Genomic DNA, 18,762 nt, shown 5'->3' on the forward strand with positions numbered 1-18,762 from the left:
TCTTGTTGCCCAGGTTGGAGTGCAATGGCATGATCTCGGCTCACTGCAACCTCCACCTCCCGGGTTCAAGTGATTCTCCCGTCTCAGCCTCCCAAGTAGTTGGGATTACAGGCATGTGCCACCACACCCAGCTAATTTTTGTATTTTTAGTAGAGAGGGGGTTTCATCATATTGGTCAGGCTGGTCTTGAACTCCTGACCTCAGGTGGTCCACCCACCTCAGCCTCCCAAAGTGCTGGGATTACAGGTGTGAGCCACCATGCCCAGCCTAGAATTTTATATTAAAAAAAAAAAGCAGGACAGAAATGAAAACTCAACTAGAAGGGATATGGCACTACACACACACCATAGTGAGAGGATGAATAGAAGATGGAGAGGAGGAAAAATCAAGAAGAAATTTGAGATTAGAAGGATTCAACAGAAACTGTTAGACACAGAATAAAGAAGATACAGCATATATAATCAATAGGAGGCATCCAAGAAGAAAGACAAAGCAATGGATTAGAAAAAATACTGAATGCTATCATTCAAGAAAAATTAAAACTACACATGGAAACCTGGAGCATACATATCACATTCTTCAGAAAATGGATGCAGAACAGCCGATATCAAGGAACATTCTAATAAAACCATAGATATCTAAAAAGAAACAAAATATGCTTGGGACTTCAAAGCAAAAAGATCAAGTAGCTTATAAGAGAATGAATGTCAGATTTCTATCAGACTTTTCCATAAGAACACTAGGCTAGTAAACAACGAAGTGACAGATTTAAAGCGCTCAAATAAATAAATTGCAGATCTTGGACCCTGCATGGAATATGCATGAATTCTACATCCATCCAACCTAAGCTTTCGGTGAAAAGCTTGCCTGGATTTTCTGCTCCTGCACTTCCTTGCTGTATCTCTGCTATCCTTCGCTCTTGGCATCTGAGAATCTTTGCACTAGGTAAATGCAGTTCATTCACAGACTCTAAAAGTAGGTACCAATCTCCAACTAAAACTGTGACACTTTTGGGTCTGTGTAACCAAAAGAGCTTATACTCACCCAAGGCAGGATTGAGAACTACATACTGTTATAAATATGCAAGAGCTCAGGAAATATTATCCCTATATACCTTTCTTGAGGGATCTACCAGACAGCAAGCTCCAGACAAACAAATACTGTAGAGACATTGGCAAGAGAGCTGGAGAAGTACTCTAACAAGTAAGTAAAGAAGGATGATGGACTCTGAATATCACCATTTTGCAACCTTGATTGCAATATCATCAGTATATGGTAAGATCATAAAATAGAACAACTAATTCTGATGTGCTTCCTGATGAAAGTACACAACATCACCTGCCAAAAACAGTCGAACTCGAAGCTGATCAAAATTCTAACACTAATTACCCATTTGCAGAAAACACAAAGGATAGATATGTTAACCACACCATGCAAATACAATCATTAAAATCAAGACAAAGAAAATATGCAAGAAATTTAAAAGGACATGGAAGGATAATCCATGTTGTAAAAAAGACTTAAGATACATATCAAATAATCATCTTATGTGGATCCTGTTTGGACTGCATTTCAAACAAGCTTAAAAACTTGTGATAATCAGGAAAATATGAACATTGAGTATTTGATACTATTAAGAAATTACTGTCTTTATTTGTAAGTGTGATCACAATATTGGTTTTAAAATTATTTTAAATAAAATACTTATAGATGAAATAATGTGATGCCCGGGGTTTGCTTTAAAATAATTTGGTGACAGGATGTAAGTGGAGGTACAAATAAAAAAGATTGGCAATATGTTGATAACTCCAGTTGACCCTTGAACAATACAAGTTTGAACTGTGCAGGTCTACTTACAGGCAGATTTTATTCCACCTCTACCACCCCTGAGACAGCAAAACCAACCCCTCCTCTTCCTCCTCAGCCTATTCAATGTAAAGATGATGATGATGAAGACATTTATGATCCACTTCAACTTAATGGATAGTTAATATATTTTCTTTTCATTATGATTTTCTTAATATTTTCTTTTCTCTTTATTGTAGGAATACAGTATATAATACATATAGAAAATATGTGTTGATAGACTGTTTATGTTCTCAGTAAGGCTTCCAATCAACTATAGGCTATTAGTGAAGTGGAGAATCAAAAATTATATGCAGATTTTCAGCTACGTTGATATCCCAACCCTCATTGTTCAAGGATCAACTGTTCTTACACTGAGTGGAAGGGTATAGTGGATGCATTACTTTATTTTTTTCTCCTTTTGTATATATTGGGAATTTTTAATAATAAAAAGTGGTTTCTTAAGGCATAAGAACGTTTATATGCACATACATTTTGGTATTTCAGGCTTTCATTCTGTCCTAGGAGAAATCCCCTCATGAACACCGTTTAGCACATAAAGAAACTGACAAAAAAGAATGTATGTAGATCTTTAAGGTAGCAAACTCATTCTCCACCTGAGTTTCCACCACATTCCACCTCACGCTTCTTCATATTGCAATTGAGCAGAATGTCTTTATGAGGACTAAAATTGCAGTGACTTCTCAAAGTGAGCATTTACAAATATGGGTACTCTTAAGCAGTTAACTTCGGACTTTAACTCATAAGCCCCCGAGGTAATTGTTTCTTGTGCTTGCTTGCATATGGTGGCTTGCAGAAAAGAACAACCCTGGAGTTTGAATTATAAACTATCATCACTCATCTCTTTCTTATTCTCCATGTTTTCTTTCTAGATATTTCCACACAATATACTTAGGTATTCGAAGCCGACAGAGTGGAGAGAATGACAGATGGAGGTTTTACTGGAAAATGGTATATGAGTATGCGGATGTGAGTATGCTGCATTTGCTAGCCACCTTTCTGGAAAGTGCTCCACAGCTGGTCCTGCAGCTCTGCATTATCGTACAGACTCATAGCTTACAGGCCCTCCAAGGTAAGGGCTTGCAATTTGGTTTCTGAATTTGGGGAAAGATTGACTGGCTATGTTTGTCACAATCTGAGGAACTGTCCTAATGCCCTTTGTTGACACAGGCCTGTGATATGTCTGCTGTTTTACATGTGTTTTGTGAATGATGCATGATGTTTTCCTACCATTGTTTCTCATGACTGATTAATTGAAAGACAGTGCATTTTTGCTCTCCAGCTGTCCTCTTAGTAGGAAAAAAAAATCTTTATGATTTTACACTTGGTCGATGTGGGGATAGAGTCAGTCAACTGAGGCTTTCTGGTTTTTATAATGGAATAATTTCCAAAAGTTGCAAAGAAAGCAGTAACTCTCTCTCTCTCTCTAATATACATATGTGTGTATGCATGTGTTTGTGCGTGTATATGGTATTAGAGTAATTCCTACTATTTCCTTTTGATGTTGAGAGAGAGAGAGAGAGAGACAATGAGAAAAAAGAGATTAAAAGGAAATGGTAGAGATTACCCTAATATTTAAAGAAAGAAGGTCATAAAGGAAAAAAGTTGTGAATGTTTATTAATATTTATATACTATGAAGTTTTATAAAATGGATATTATTATCAGATTAATATCTTTGTGCTTTCTCATATTTGATGATCTCATCAGTAGGACTATTCCAGTTACGGCAGAGCTGCCAGGCATTTCCTTAGAGCCTGCTGCTCAAATCCCTTCTAGAATAAGGCAGCAAGAAGATTAGACAGACTGGTGGGTAAGCAGGTGAATACATGGACACACGGATGATGGATAAGAGGGCATTTTCTAAGGAAAGCATTTCCTATTAATTTGTCCATCTTGTAACTAAATAGACACTGTTAACACAGTTAACGTATTGTAAGGTGCTCATTTTGTTTGGATCTCAGCAGGGCCTCTGGGCGCCCCTCTGGGCACATGCTGCTCCCTTGTGCTGGGTCATGCTCCAACTTGAGTTTTGTTCTGGTTGGTCTGGGGACTCTCCTCACTGTCCTTATAACTTTTTCTGGCATGGAGCATGCTAGTTTAAGCTGAGTGCTTTAATTTGGGGGACAGAATCAGGGTGCATGTTACCTGTATAGGAAAAGGAAGAGAAAATGTGTACTGGTAGCTGGAGACCCATTTATTCATAGATTCTTGGCTCAACCCTGGTTTCACACTAGAATAGCTTTGGTCCAAGAATTTTGAGAAGACGGTCAAAGAGATCCACAATGTATGTTTCTCAACTGCTAGACAGCAAATTGGAAGAAGAGGAAAATGGAGTCTTTGCACAGAAAAAGAGAAAAGCACAGAGAAGGCGGAAGGCTGTGTGAATTAGTTGTGGATGACTGTGTTTTGTTGCGTCTGGTGGTTGAAGACCATGAGCTGGGCATGCAGAGGCCTGGGCTCTGGCTGTCTCACTACCTCACTGTAAAACCTTGCACAGCCACTTAATCTCTCTGAGCCTCAGGTTGCTCAAATGTAAAGGTCACAAGTTAAACTGGATGATTTCCAAACTCCCTGACAGCTCTATTCAATCTCTGAATCAATGAATTCCCAATAGGCATATAATGCCAGGTATATGCTTTAGGAAATGATCTGTAAACCAGAATACAAATGAAATTGAAAGGCAACATCAAACTAAATCTCTGTCAGAGAATTTAGTGCTCACCTCCAGAACAACTTGGCAACTTCTTAGTACAATTATACAATTGGGAACTCTCTAGAGGGAGAAAATCCAGGAGCACATGTGGAGGGTTGCAAGTCACCTTCTGGTGGCCTGAGGTCACTGACTATCTCTACTGGTTTTCTAAAAGATTTAGAAAATTATGGAGAGATTTTTCTTCCAGAGATGATGGAGACAGAGAAGGGAAGGTGAGAGAGGGATCTGAAAAAATGAGGTCACATTTTCAGTTTAAGAACAATACATAAAATTGTACAGAAAAAAAAATGAGGAAAATGCAATCCTTAGTCTTCATCAGATTATTCATCCTAAACATAGGAACCAAGAGTTGAGTTGCGTTTTTTGAGTCTTTGGCTCTTTCCTGACATCTAGTGTCCCCAGCTAACCGATTAAGCTTGACACATATACGTCAGGTGTACTGCAGGCATTCAATGCCAGACCTCGTCCTTAGCCAAGGCAAGCCTTGCTGTCAAGTTTCAAAATGGCGTAGGGAAACTAGGTTCTGTTTCACTCCAAAGGTGGCCAAAAGACAGGTTGATCCAAATATCACTAAGGATCAGTGCAAGTCATTGAGTCAAGAGGAGGAATAAGCCCACTATGTTGATCTTATTTCTACTGATTTTTTTAACAAGGGAGGTGGGTAGACAGTTGTGTTACAAAACAAAGAGTGAAAATATCTGACAGTAAAAAACAACGACAAACCCTCCAGCCAACGAAGACCAGCCCAGGCAACACTCTGTGATTCCTTTTGCATTTTGAAGAGAAACCTGTCTTCAGAGGGACAGTTTCTAAATACCCCTCTGCTGATAGATGATCCCACTTACAAACAAACTAGCTGATAAATTAAATTGATGTGAGTTCTAAGAACAGAGCTGTTCCCCTTTAGGAAAAAAAAAAAAATGTGATAACCTAGTCTGACATGTATTTTCATACATCTTCAATGGTTAAAAAAAAAATTATTGGGATTTACATGTGAAAACACAGCCCTCTGCTATGAATGTAAATAATCAATAGACATGAAATCTGTAAAGGATTTGCAGATAGCTCTGAATTAAAATCTCTAAAACATTCTTATTTAGCAGGGAGAGAATGGTCACTCTGCATGTGACTGTCTAAAAGTGCTATTTTTTAGGATAGAAGGAAAATTGCTCTTTAAACCCAACTTCAACCATCCACCACTCTCTGCAGTGTTTTTAAAACAATAAGAAAAATCAGACAAGAAATATGACATTTTATAACTGATGTTAGGTATTGTATTCTCTTTGTGGAAGCTGCGTAGCCCTAGAACACTGTCAGCTGCTTCTCCTTCCTTATGTAGTCACTCAGTCAGAGGATCCTCCTCATGCTAGAGGCTGACAGGCCCAGGGAGAACTGTTGGAGCATAATTGTTCCTCCATTTGCACTGGCCCAAGAGGGACAGTTTGGCAGCTGTTCAGAGAGCAGGAATCAGGGCAAAGCTGAGTCTCAAACCTGAATATGCAGCTCTTCACACTCCACAGTCACCTTGGACATATTATAGGGCAGCAGCTACTTTCCACAGGATCTGGGATGTCCCAGAGCCAGCTTCCCCCGGAGTATAAAATACACACCAGGAGGCCCGACTGCATGCACGGCTGTACCTGCACAGGGTAGTGCTCACTGTACTTCCAGAGAGTTTCCAGTTTACACGTCGTTATAGTTTTCCAATCCCAATCCCTTATCCTCACTAGGAGAGAGGGGGAGAGGGGAGAGAGACGTTGAGGGGGAGAGGGGAGAGGGACGTTAAGAGGGGGAGAGGAGGGCAGGCAGGAAGGAAAGTGGGATGGGGAGAAGGAGGGAGGGAGACCCACTCGACCGCGGAGATGGACCATGGCATTTCTGTTAGTGTCCACGTGGAGGGTGCTGCTCTCTACCTGTTTAGTGAGGGTGCCAAAGATGCTGAGGAAGATGTGGTCCGAGGCCTGTCAGTTGTATCTTCCAGCAAAATCTCACTCATTCATTTCACCTCATTTCTACTGTGCTCCCCTGGCCAGACCACATGCACCCCCATCCAGACCCCTGTGGATAGCCCACAGCTTCATCCTCACCCATGCCCTCTTCATTCCCTTCTCCTTGGAGCAGTCCTAGAGCCGCTTAGACTCTAATCTAAACTACTTCAGTGTTCCCCTTGGCACTCATTAAAATTAAACAAGATTCCTGAGCAAGTTCCAAGGCCTTTGTGTCACAGCCTTCTCCTCATTAGTCACTGCTCTGCAACCACGCTACACTCCTCTCTGTTCTGAAAATGTTCCCATTTCTCTCCCACCTCCAGGCCTTTGCACCTGCTATTAACCTCTCCAGAATATTCTCATCCCCTCTCTCTTAGCCTGTCTAGTTCTTACTCGTCCTGCAGAATTCAGCTTAGCCTCCTCAGAGTATCTGGTCCTAACTGCTCATTCACATTTTTATTTCCACATTAGTATTTCCTCAAGGTGTCCTGAACTTCAGCCCCTGATCTCAGGCAATTTTCTTATCGTTGTTAAGCTTCAATTTGCCCATGAATACTGAGGGATAATAATAGTGCTAATTCATAGGATTGTAGAGATTAAATGAGAGAGTACACACAAAGGATTTGGCAGACCCTTGGCCCATCACATAGGGCTTCTTAGGCTTGATCTTGCAGAAATCTACCAGGGAATCTTACGGAAAAGCAAATTCTCTCTGAGTAGGTCTCAGATGGGGCCTGAGTTTTAGAACAGGGAAATAACAGGTGAAGAATTTGAAGCATGTGAAAATGGGAAAAATAGTTCAAATTTGAGCTCATGAACCCTGAATTAAGGGGTGTGTGTTAGAAACGAAGTGCAAGAAATATCGTGAAGAGAGAATGGTCAGGTCTTTTGACAGACAGAGCATGGACCGAAAGAGACCGAAGCTTGAGTCCATTTGACTGAGAGAGAACCTGGTGACAATAAAACCAAGCAGGTCAGCAGGAGCAGCCACTTAGGGGGAGAGCATTTTAGACATTTTAAGCCTGAAATGGTGGAGGACAATCAAGTTAAAAAGCCTTGAGACTGCAAAAACAAAGACAGCTTAAGATAAGTCACCCAGAATTTCAGACCTCCGTGTCTGTCTAAATGATGCCAGCAAAGGTAGAAGGTTCATGGTCAGAGTTACCCCATCTGGACTTTTGGATGACCCCAAGAACCTGTAAAATGAGCAGGCAGTTTTAGTTTTGTGATTGTCATATTATGAATAGTTTATTTTGGTTGCACAGACCCAGCCTCCCATGATTGGCAGAGAAGATACCAGTTCATGTACAGACAACTGTCCACAGCCTTCCTCAGCAATACAGTGTTGCTCAGAGTTCCCTGGGGTCAAAGGGTGTGCTCCCTAGAGCAGCCCAGAACACCATGTAGAATCACGGCACATCGCTGATGCTCTCAATGAGGGTGTATAAACCACAGCCCAGGCTGAGTACAGTACAGTCACCTGGCTGCACAGGGGAAACATTATGCAGAAATAATGCTTCCTTGTAGAGGAACCATCTAAGTAAAACAAAACAAAAATCTGGCCTTCACTAGATGAATTGGTTGAGTGCCAATCCACCAACCTAAATGTTTCCACTTTTTCCAGAAGGCTTTAGTTCTTTGTTTCCCTTTGCTACCTTATCACTAATGGAAAATCTCATCCTACACCCTAAGTGTATTTAGCTGGGGTGTGCTGAGTGAGTTACCAACAAATGCTGTCCCACAGGCCATGTGCCCAGGAAAGCTTTACTGAACAAAAACAAAAAACACCGACTTCTCTTTCCTTCATATTCCAGAAGAATATGAAAAAAACCTCCTTTTGCCAACAGTTTATCCTGAATACTTTGTGAAAGGAAAAGGGAAACAGGGAGCTGGAAGGGGTTTCTAATTATTCCTCTCCTGTCTTGCATCCTATGAGGCTCCACAGGAAGTCAGAAGTAAAGTTGTCCTCAAATATCCGGCAAACACTGTTACCTGCTAACTAGGGTAACCAAGAAATACCTGAATTGTGAAAAACACCTCATTTGTCCTCTCCTGTTGAGCACTCTTGAGACCTAACACTGGCTTGCAACTTGCCCCACCTCATCGCGAAGCAGGTGGAGACAGGTCCCAGCCTGTCTCCAGCTGCATTTAAATGACCTGGCTTGGAGAAAATCCCAGTCACCCCTGTGCCTAAGGCCTTCCTCCTTTGCCCCGCACCACTGTCTTCTAATGTGCTTGCCCCTACCTCTGGATTCTGCAGAGGGGGAAGAGTGCAGGCGAGAGTGCCAGTCTGTGAGGGGTCTAGGCTTCAAGTCCCTCTGGATCTGCCTACTCTGCAGTTGCTATTATCGTAGTTAATTAACACATTTATTGAAAGCTTGTTTGTGCATGATGGTGTGTGAAGCTCTGTGCAACATTTGTACTAAAGAAGTTCACTTTTTACTAAAAGTTTATAATGTGACGCTATAAACAACACGACAGAACATATTTAGAAACACCCATTTATCTGGGTGCATTCCCGACTGAGTGGTGCCATTTTGTAGAAGGATCAATAATTTAGTTTAATTAGTTAGGTTAATTAGTTTAAAATGAGAGGGGGGCTTACAGCACTTCCAGCTCACCTGCTCCGGGAAGAGGCCAGGCAGCCTCTGCCTAAGCAGCCGTGTGTCCACTGTCAGACGGTTCTGATGGACACAGTTCCGATCGGACAGTTCTGATGTCCTTGATGGTACTGGAAGGAGCAGGAAGGCAGAATCAAGGACATCTGGTCCCCTCCTCTATCTGACGCGCAAGTCTTTGCTGAAATCCAACTTTGCCAAGCACATTCCACCCCCGGACCCACCGCCTCAGCTGGAAGGATGCCCATCATCGCGAGACTCCTACGGGATGAGCCCTCCTCTCCAGCTCTGCTCAGGCTACGCCCTACTCCTTCTATAGCGCGTTCTCCACAATGCCCCCCAGGACATTGAATATTCATGCCAAGCAGGTTGCTTTTAGTCCCCAGGCAGAGTTGTCTCCTCAAGTTGAGCTATGCACTCTGCCAGAGTCAAGCTGGGTGTCTGAAACTGTTTTTCTCAATGTCCTTCTTGTTGTTCGTTTGGTTGGTTGGGTTTTTTTTGTTTTGTTTCGTTTTGTTTTGTTTTTTTGTTTGTTTGTTTTCTGAGACAGAGTCTTGCTCTGTTGCTTAGGCTGGAATGCAGTGGTGCGATCTTGGCTCACTGCAACCTCTGCCTCCCGAATTCAAGAAATTCTCCTGCCTCAGCCTCCTGAGTAGCTGGAATTACAGGCCCCCGCCACCACGCCCGACTAATTTTGTATTTTTAGTAGAGATGGGATTTCAGCATGTTGGCCAGGCTGGTCTCCTGACTGGTAATCTGCCCACCTCGGCCACCCAAAGTGCTGGGATTACAGGCGTGAGCCACCACACCCGACCAATGTCTTTTTTATTGTAAACTTACTTTTGCATTACATAATTTAGTTAGGTTAATTAGTTTAATTTAGTTTAATTGGTATTATTAATAGATAAACTGATGAAATATAGTGTGAAAGAGAGTTGTTTCTATGAAATTTATGTTGACAGCTTTTGAAAACTTGGGTAGGACCAGGGCAAAGAGGTGTGTTTAATCCAGTTGCATCACAGCCTCAGGACCCCTGAGAGGACCTTTTGGCTGCCTTGGGATGTGGAGCATGAGGCTACAGCCGGCTCCACTCTTCCGCAGCCTGCTGTGCGCGCTGCCTGCCGCTGGCCCTCCACGCACGACGCTCACTAGGGTGGCACGCGCAGTCTTCCAGTGTATCCAAACCACTGGGCTTTGTTGTTGTATGGCAGATCATTAGCTGCTGGATTTTGCTTTTTGTGATGATGTATCAAGTAGCATACCACCCCAGACCAGGAAAGTAGAACATGTTAGATATTTTAAAAGAAGGGGGCCGGACACGGTGGCTCACACCTGTAATCCCAGCACTTTGGGAGGCCAAGGCGGGCAGATCACCTGAGGTTGGGAGTTCGAGACCACCCTGACCAACATGGAGAAACCCCGTTGTTTAGCAGAAATCTCTACTAAAATTACAAAAAAATTAGCCAGGCGTGGTGGCATATGCCTGTAGTCCCAGCTACTTGGGAGGCTGAGGCAGGAGAATCGCTTGAACCCGGGAGGTGGAGGTTGTGGTGGGCCGAGATTGCACCATTGCACTCCAGCCTGGGCAACAAGAGTGAAACTTCGTCTCAAAAAAAAAAAAAAGAGAGATTTAGATCGAGGAATGGGCGGCACAGGTGCTGGGAGGGTGAGAGGATGAAAAGTGATGCTCATGAAATCAAGAGATTCGTAACTGAAGGAAGAAGCTCTTATCTGTAGGGCTAGAGGAGTGAAGGAAGAGGGCTCAGACCTCTAGGGAAAGGTACTGCCTGAGGGGTGCTGGGTGACAGAAGGGGTGCAACCTAGCAGCCGTGGGGACTGCCATGGAGCCAGCCAGGCGGCGAGGGAGTGGGGCGCACCTGGAACATTCCTGCTGCAGAGGGCACAGGCCGGCTGCTGGTGCCTCTCCTGGGCTGTGACGAGGCTGGGGCCGGGAATGCCAAAAGCAGCGGCGGGCTGGAGACAGGCGCTGTGGAGGCCCAGTGATAATAGGATGCTGATCTGTAGAGGAAACCAGAAAGTCTCTTCTCCTCTCCTCCCACCTTCCAACCTCCCACCTCCCACCGGTGCCACCTATTGGCAGAACCTACCGGGCAGCCAGTCAGTCAGGGAGTCCTGAACAGGGTCTGCAGAGTCCCCCCTTTCGGGTGGAGGGAGCTGGCACACACTTCCCATTCTGTTTTGTAACTTGCATCTGCTCCCAGCTGAGAAACTTGATAGCCAAGCTTGTTAAAGCTATTTCTGAGTAACAGTTGGAGGTGAAGGCCTGAAAGGCTATGGTATGAGACAAAAGCAGGCGCTCTAGATCATGGAAGTTGTGCCATGAAAACGCCCAGGCAGCCAAGTCTGGCAACGGACATGTTCTTCCTTAAATGTGTGACCACAGACCTCACGTGGCCACTCAACATTGTCCAGCAAGCCTACCTTATGTCCCCCTTGAAATTCTGTTTCCTGCTCCAAAATGAACTGCTTCCTACTTTCTCTGGTGGCCTCACATTCCAACGGTCTGTCTCCAGTATTCTTAACCTGATTTCAGTAAGAAAATAGAAGCAATAAAACAAGAGCTATTTTATTTTCTCACCCATATGTCCTGCCTTTCCTCTGAGAATATGCTGCCTCCCAGCTAAAGTCCATCTCTTCTACCCTGGAGTCCACTGCCACCTGCTCAAGCATCCTGTTCTTGGAATTACTCTCTCTTTCCCTATTCTGCATTATCAGTTTTTCCTTGCTCCTGCATCACTGCCATCACCACACAAACAAATATGCTGTAATCAAGAAAAAATGGACCCACGCCACCACCCACTACCACATTACTTTCTTGCTCTTCACAAACTGCTTGAAAAATTCGTCTTATCCTCTGTCTCCTCTTCCTCACTTCCTATTCTCTGTTTTTGTTTCATAATTTTTAAACATTGCTTTTAAGTGTAACATATATACAGAAAAGTACACAGTTGTGAGAAACTACTCCCAAGGTCAAAGGAAGAGCATTTTTCAGCATCACAGAAGCCCTGCTCTTACCCACTACTTACCTGCGTGCCCACCATTCTACATGTGATCACTATTTGAAAAAATTAGTTTTGCAGGTTTTTGACCTTTATATAAATAGAAACATACATTATTGTGTGTGTTTGTGTGTGTGTGTTTCTGGATTCTTTCATTCAGTGTTGTGCTTGTGAGATATGATTCCATGTAACTGTAACCCATTCATTTTCATTGCTCTACGATAATTTATTGTAAGAATAAATCTCTGTCCATTTTGTGGTTGTTGATAGACACTGGTTTGTTTTCAGCTTAGGAGAATTATGGTTAATGTTACTGTTGAATGTTTTTAATATGTCTTTAATACATGTGCACACCTATTACTTCTGGGTTCATACCTAAGAGTGGAATTGCTGAGTCATGGGGTACAGACAGGCACACTGAATGTGAGTAGATGACGCCAGAGTTTTCCAAAGTGCTTGTACCAATTTATATTCCTACCAGCATTATGTGTCTTGAGATTGCTCCAAATCCACTCCAAAACATGGCATTGTGAGTCCTCTGAATTTTACCCATGGGTTAGTATCTCAATGTGACTTTAATTTGCATCTCCTGATAATAATCAAACTGAAAAGTATCTTTCATTCTTCTGTTTCTTCATCCCCTGATCCAGTCCATCAGCAAGTCCTGTCTGCTCCACCTCCAAAACACATCCCAAATCCGACCACCCTTTGCCGCCTCCGCTGATAACACCCTCTCCAAACACCAGCTCAGTTACCCTTCTCCAGTGAACTGGTACCCCGCTTCACCTTTTCCCACAGCCTACTTGCCACACAGCAGCCATAGCGATGCATTTTGTTTTTTGTTTTTGTTTTTTGTTTTTTGAGACAGTGTCTCACTTTGTCACCTAGGCTGGAGTGCAGTGGCACAATCTCGGCTCACTGCAACCTCTGCCTCCCGGGTTCAAGCGATTCCCATGCCTCAGCCTCCCAAGTAGCTGAGACTACAGGCACATGCCACCACACCCAGCTAATTTTTGTATTTTTAGTAGAGGCGGTGTTTCACCATATTGGCCAGGCTGGTCTTGAACTCCCAACCTCAGGTGATCCACCAGCCTCCCAAAGTGCTGGGATTACAGGTGTGAGCCATGGTGCCTGGCCCACAGTGATCTTTCTATCACTTCACTCCTCTCGTTAAAACTCCCTGGGGACTTCTTGCTGCAATTAAATGAAGTACAAACTGGTGACAGGTGTATGACAAGGCCCCTGCTGTGGAGCCTCCGAATCTCCCCGCTCTCCCGCTGGCTCGTGTGAGTCCAGCAGCTCTGGCTGGCCGTCCTCTGTCTCTGAGACAGGCCCTGGCTGCTGCCTCATCAAGGACCCTGCATTTGCTAGACCATTGCCCTTTCACTCCCCCAGGTCTTCACATAGCTCATCCCTCTCCAATCAGGATGGGACACCAACATCACTCCTAAAACACACAGCTCTCCCCCTTTCCACAGACGCCCCCATCTACTTACTCTGCGTGATTTTCTCTTTGGACTTTTGTAATTCTGTTCATCCATATGTTTTATTATTATTCTCATCACCTTTACTAGAGTGTGAGCACCATGAAGCAAGGAGTATAGGAAAAGGCCTATAACATGGAAGGCACTCAAAAGGCCTCTGACTGAAGAATGCTGACAGATTTTTACCATCTTCAGAAGCTACTTCAGTTTGTATTGGCTTTTCAGTTGGACTAGCCAGTACAGACTGCTCACAAGTTCCTGTGGAATGTCACAGTGTTATTTTATATAGAGGAAAGGACACAATATAAGTTCCCCTCCTCCAAATACTGTATTTGTAAAACTTTTACATATTTGGAATTTTTAAAATATTAATTTTTATTCCCTATTACACATATTATTAAAGATAAAATAGAAAACCCAAGTGTGCATGAAGGAGAAAGTATAAATCACCTTACTGCCACTCAGAAATGAAAATTTTGGCTGGTTATGGTGGCCCACACCTATAATCCTAGCACTTTGGGAGTCCAAGGCAGGAGGATTGCTTGAGGCCAGGAGTTTGAGACCAGCCTGAGCAACACAGCAAGACCCCATCTCTACAAAAGAGAAAAGAAATTAGCCAGGTGTGATGGTGCATTCATGTAGTCCCAGCTACTTGAGAGGCTAAGGTGGGAGGATCCCTTGAGGCTGCAGTGAGCTGAGACCATGCCACTGCACTCCAGCCTAGGGCACAAGCATGATGCTGAGAAAGGAAAGGAAAGGAAAGGAAAAGAAAAGACGGGAAAAGAAAAGAAAGAAGGAAGGGAAGGGAAAGGGAGGGGAGGGGAGGACAGAAAGAGAGAAAGAAAAGAAAAGAAAAAGAAAAGGGAAGGAGAGAGGGAAGGAAGGAGAAAGAGAAAGAAGGAAAGGGAAGGAAGGAAGAAAGGAAGGGAGGGAGGGAGGGAGGGAGCGAGGGAAAGAGAATAAAAATCTTGCCCCTAAGAAATAATTAAAAATTATATTTTGTTGCTTATCTGTGTAAACTTATTTAATATTTTAATGTATATTACATTAAAATTGAATCAATATTGGATACCAGTTTGTGTCCTTTTTTAATAACACATCACAAACATATATTCATAATAGTATATATAGTTCTTCATTTTTAATGACCACATAACATACCAATATATGGATTATCCTTTTCTCTTTGAGTAATTTTCTATTTCTGAAACCATAAGTTATTATATATATTTGCTGTAATAAATAATGCTATGATAAACACATTAAGAACTAAATCTTAGCTGGCTTCAGTGGCACACATCTGCAGTCCCAGCTACTCAGGAGGCTGAGGCAGGAGGATTACTTGAGCCAAAGAGTTCAAGGCTACAGTGAGCTATGACTGTACCACTGTACTCCATTCTGGGTGAAAGAGCAAGACCCCCATCTGTAGGAAAAAAAATAATAAAACAACACTAAATCTTTGCAGCAAGCCTTAATTATTTCTTAAAAATAAATACCTAAAAGTGGAACTGCTGGATTCAAAGGCAAGCAGGCTTTCAAAATTTTTTATTATATAATGTCAAATTTGTCATTTTGATGACTATGAAGAGCTCTATAACATCTCAGGTTTCTGATACAAATGCTCAGAAGGTCAGTGAGGTCAATAAAGGTGACAAAGGCTGAGAATGGGGCAAATCCCTTGAGATTTAGGAAAGAGCTCTTAATAGTGCCCCACCTGAATGTAAAGGGCATAATTCTCAGAAGTGTTCTAATTTCTTCCCTTGTTACTTTATTGTATCCACCTTCATAATAAGCTTTATTAAATCTATTAAGTAGCAGTAGTTCATTAGTAATGAAACAAAATTGTAAGAGCAGCTTCATCAGAGACTTGATTTAAACCAAAATTATAAGGAGAGTAGACATAAGCTCCTCAAAACACTTCACAAAAGTCTGACCAATGAAGTTGTGAAGAGCCAAACTTACAAAAATTAGGAGCAGCCGCCCCTACATTGGAGAGTTGTGATTTTTTTCTTTGTCTTTCTAAATATATTATATTTATCCAATAGCACTTAGTGCTAAGCCCTCAGGGGATAAAAGAAAGATGACAGCTCCTCCCTGCCAGGTGCTGGAAAATTCTGTCGAGATGCACAAACAAGCGTGGCAGCATGATGGGGACAGCACTCCAGGGCACTTGCACATTCCTTCCCAACACAGTGGAACCACCATACTCAGCACAGAGCAGGTGATCCTGGGTGTTTGTTGAATAGAAGCAAGAATGGACGCCTGGTATGTGACAAAGCCCTATGCTAGGCAAGACAGATACAAAGACACAGCCCCTGCTCTCCAAAATTTCAGTCTAATGGAAAAGAGAGACCAAAACATTATTAGAAGTCAATGTGCTGTGTCCTAGTGGTGGTCACTTTGAGGTCCTTTGGTGACACAGAGCAATCTCGTATGCAACATGGTACAAGGGAAGTAGCAATGCCATGCTATTGATGTTTGAAGGAGGAGGACATCAAGGAGTATGGAATCAGGAAAGTTTTTGCGAAAATAGTGGCCTTTGAGCTGGGCCACAAATTATGCCCAATACTTTGTCAGGAAAAATGATATTCCGTAAGGAAAAGATAGCAATGTGAACAAAACCAGACTGGGGATGCCATATGTGCCTGTGTCTGTGCAGCGATGCTGGTGATCAGTCTCCACAAAGCAATGGAATTGCTGATGTTATTGACAGCATGTAATTAGATTTATTCCCAACACTTGAAAGAGGTGTTTGGTATCAGAGTAAATCCTTGCATATATACTTTTTAAAGTACCACAACCTATTTTCCTGTATTTCTGACTTTTGAGTCTGTCTTTGCATTGTTCAGTACTTGGGATACTTGGGAATATCAGCAAATAGATCAATAAAATAGTAAATCACTAGACTGCTTAATCAATACATTTATGGAGTTCAATTTTAAAGACTTATCACCAACAACTTCATAAGGAAAGAATCACAAAACTCACTGGTGTGTTGGCTATATGGCTCCACTTTATTTAAAAGTATTGGCAGAATAAATGATGGTTGTCGTGGGGGTAATGATATTATTGATCTCTTTATTTCACATTCAGTAGTCTCTGAGTCATGGTACCACCCCAAGTTATACTTAGAAGAACAGAAAGAAGCTTCTTCTACTTATCATTGATTCAAGTGCTTGAAATCAGCTCTATGGTATATCAACCCCCAGCACAGCTGTGAATAGCTTTGAATTTGAATCATTTTGAACATAATATGAAATAAGGGGCCTGACTATTTTTAGGTTCTACTTAATTATCTCCAATAATCAAGCACAAATCTTGGTATTTTTCCACTCAGTATTTTTCCTCTGTCCTACCTCTCCTTCCCTCTGAGGTGTGGTGAGCACACAGGCATGTTCAGGCACAGGGAGAGGAGCTGGGTCATGGATGTGGTGGACAGTGTAATTAGTCACATGTGCTATGGCTATGGGAAGAGGAGAGCTGGAGGAAAGGTCTAGAGCAGTCAGTTCAATCCTGTTTGGAACAAAGAAGCATCAATAAGGAGCTGTCTGCAAGGAACGCTGCCCCAAATATTGGCTGCTTGTTGGTCTTTCCTGTGGTGTCTTCATTTGCCAACCTCTAACCTCCCCAAATTTCAGTAATGTGTTAGCACTTCACACCTTAGAGGAAACAGAAGCCCACATTTATCTCCCATTCACCTGACCTTCAGCCAGTGTGAGAACTTAGAGCTGATGTTTGCTTTGACTGAATATCAACACACTGTAATCATTATTTCTAAACACTAAAAATAACCATGTGAATGATAATCAGAATGCTTGCCGAGCAAGGACAAAAGGAAAGACGGGTAAGGTCAACTTAATAAAAAATTCAGAAGTGGCTTACTATGATACTTTCCCAAATAGCTTTTTTTTTTTTTTCTAGAAAGCCACAGACAGTTATAGGATCAGGATTTTGTGACCCAATTTGGATTCGGTAGGTGGGTGGGTAAGGGAAGCTCTCACAACCTCTTAGTTTTTACATCATGAAGTGTATATTCTAGGGTATAAATATATTTTGCATTTATTCAGCAGATTGCTATTAGACCGATTTTAAAAGTATTCCTCAGAGAGGTAAGCTAATGTTTTCTTGATGACTCAGCAGAACTTAAAAACCAGGATCACTTCCTATTGAGTGATTTTAAAACAGCTTTTTCCCCCCAGGGTACTGCTCATACACAGGAGGATATATGTGTAGAATAGAGAGAGCCCTGCAAACTGTCAGAGCAGATGCAAGGGGGTTGGGAAGGAGAAGCTGATTCAATTGGTATGTAAACGTTTGTTAGGATAAAATCACATGGAGATTCACTCTTCAAAGCTCACAATGAGCCCTGATTGCAGAAGGACAGGGCCTGCTGAGCTCTGCCTGGCTAAGGTTTTGTCAGCACTTTCATTGTGATCTTAAATTTCCACAGCTCATAACTCAGCTGTAGAAAAAGTCTCAGAGACTACAAGACTAACAAGACTCGAAAACTACAAAAACTTTTGGGGTATTTTTTAGATGGAGTCTTGCCCTGTTGCCTAGTCGGGAGTACAGTGGCGCAATCTTGGCTCACTGCAACCGCCATCTCCGGGGTTCAAGGGATTCTCCTGCCTCAGCCTCCCGAGTAGCTGGGATTACAGGCGCATGCCACCACACCCAGCTAATGTTTGTATTTTTAGTAGAGATGGGGTTTCACCATTTTGGCTACGCTGGTCTCAAACTCCTGACCTCAAGTGATCTACCTACCTTGGCCTCCCAAAGTGCTAGGATTACAGGCATGAGCCACTGCACCTGGCCAACACTCCAAAAACATTTTAAACATCCATAGTATTACCGGTTCAAATGCTTGGGCAATTTGATGGGGCATGAACTTCCCTACACTAGTGTTGAAAAGTGGGAGTTTCCAGCATAGAGCCTTCAATGAAGGGGCATCTCCAGATATTTGTTATATAAAGCATTGAGTTAAAATTCATATTTTAAAAAATCGAAAATATATCTTCTATGATGCAAATGGAAAACAGATATTTTTAACAAAGACTTTTGGAATAAATGAT

At 42.4% G+C, this 18,762-nt stretch overlaps 1 protein-coding gene across 1 annotated transcript in view; it reads left to right on the forward strand.

The window, feature by feature from the left end:
* XKR4 (XK related 4) overlaps window positions 1-18,762 on the forward strand; it is a 429,340-nt gene that overhangs the window by 247,641 nt on the left and 162,937 nt on the right. Inside the window, exon 2 of the mRNA XM_054498881.2 lies at window positions 2,739-2,938. Within this exon, the coding sequence (XP_054354856.2) occupies window positions 2,739-2,938 (200 nt within the window). The remainder of the gene's footprint in view (window positions 1-2,738; window positions 2,939-18,762) is intronic.

This window comes from Pongo pygmaeus, chromosome 7, assembly GCF_028885625.2.
Source record: "Pongo pygmaeus isolate AG05252 chromosome 7, NHGRI_mPonPyg2-v2.0_pri, whole genome shotgun sequence".
Classification (NCBI taxonomy): domain Eukaryota; kingdom Metazoa; phylum Chordata; class Mammalia; order Primates; family Hominidae; genus Pongo; species Pongo pygmaeus.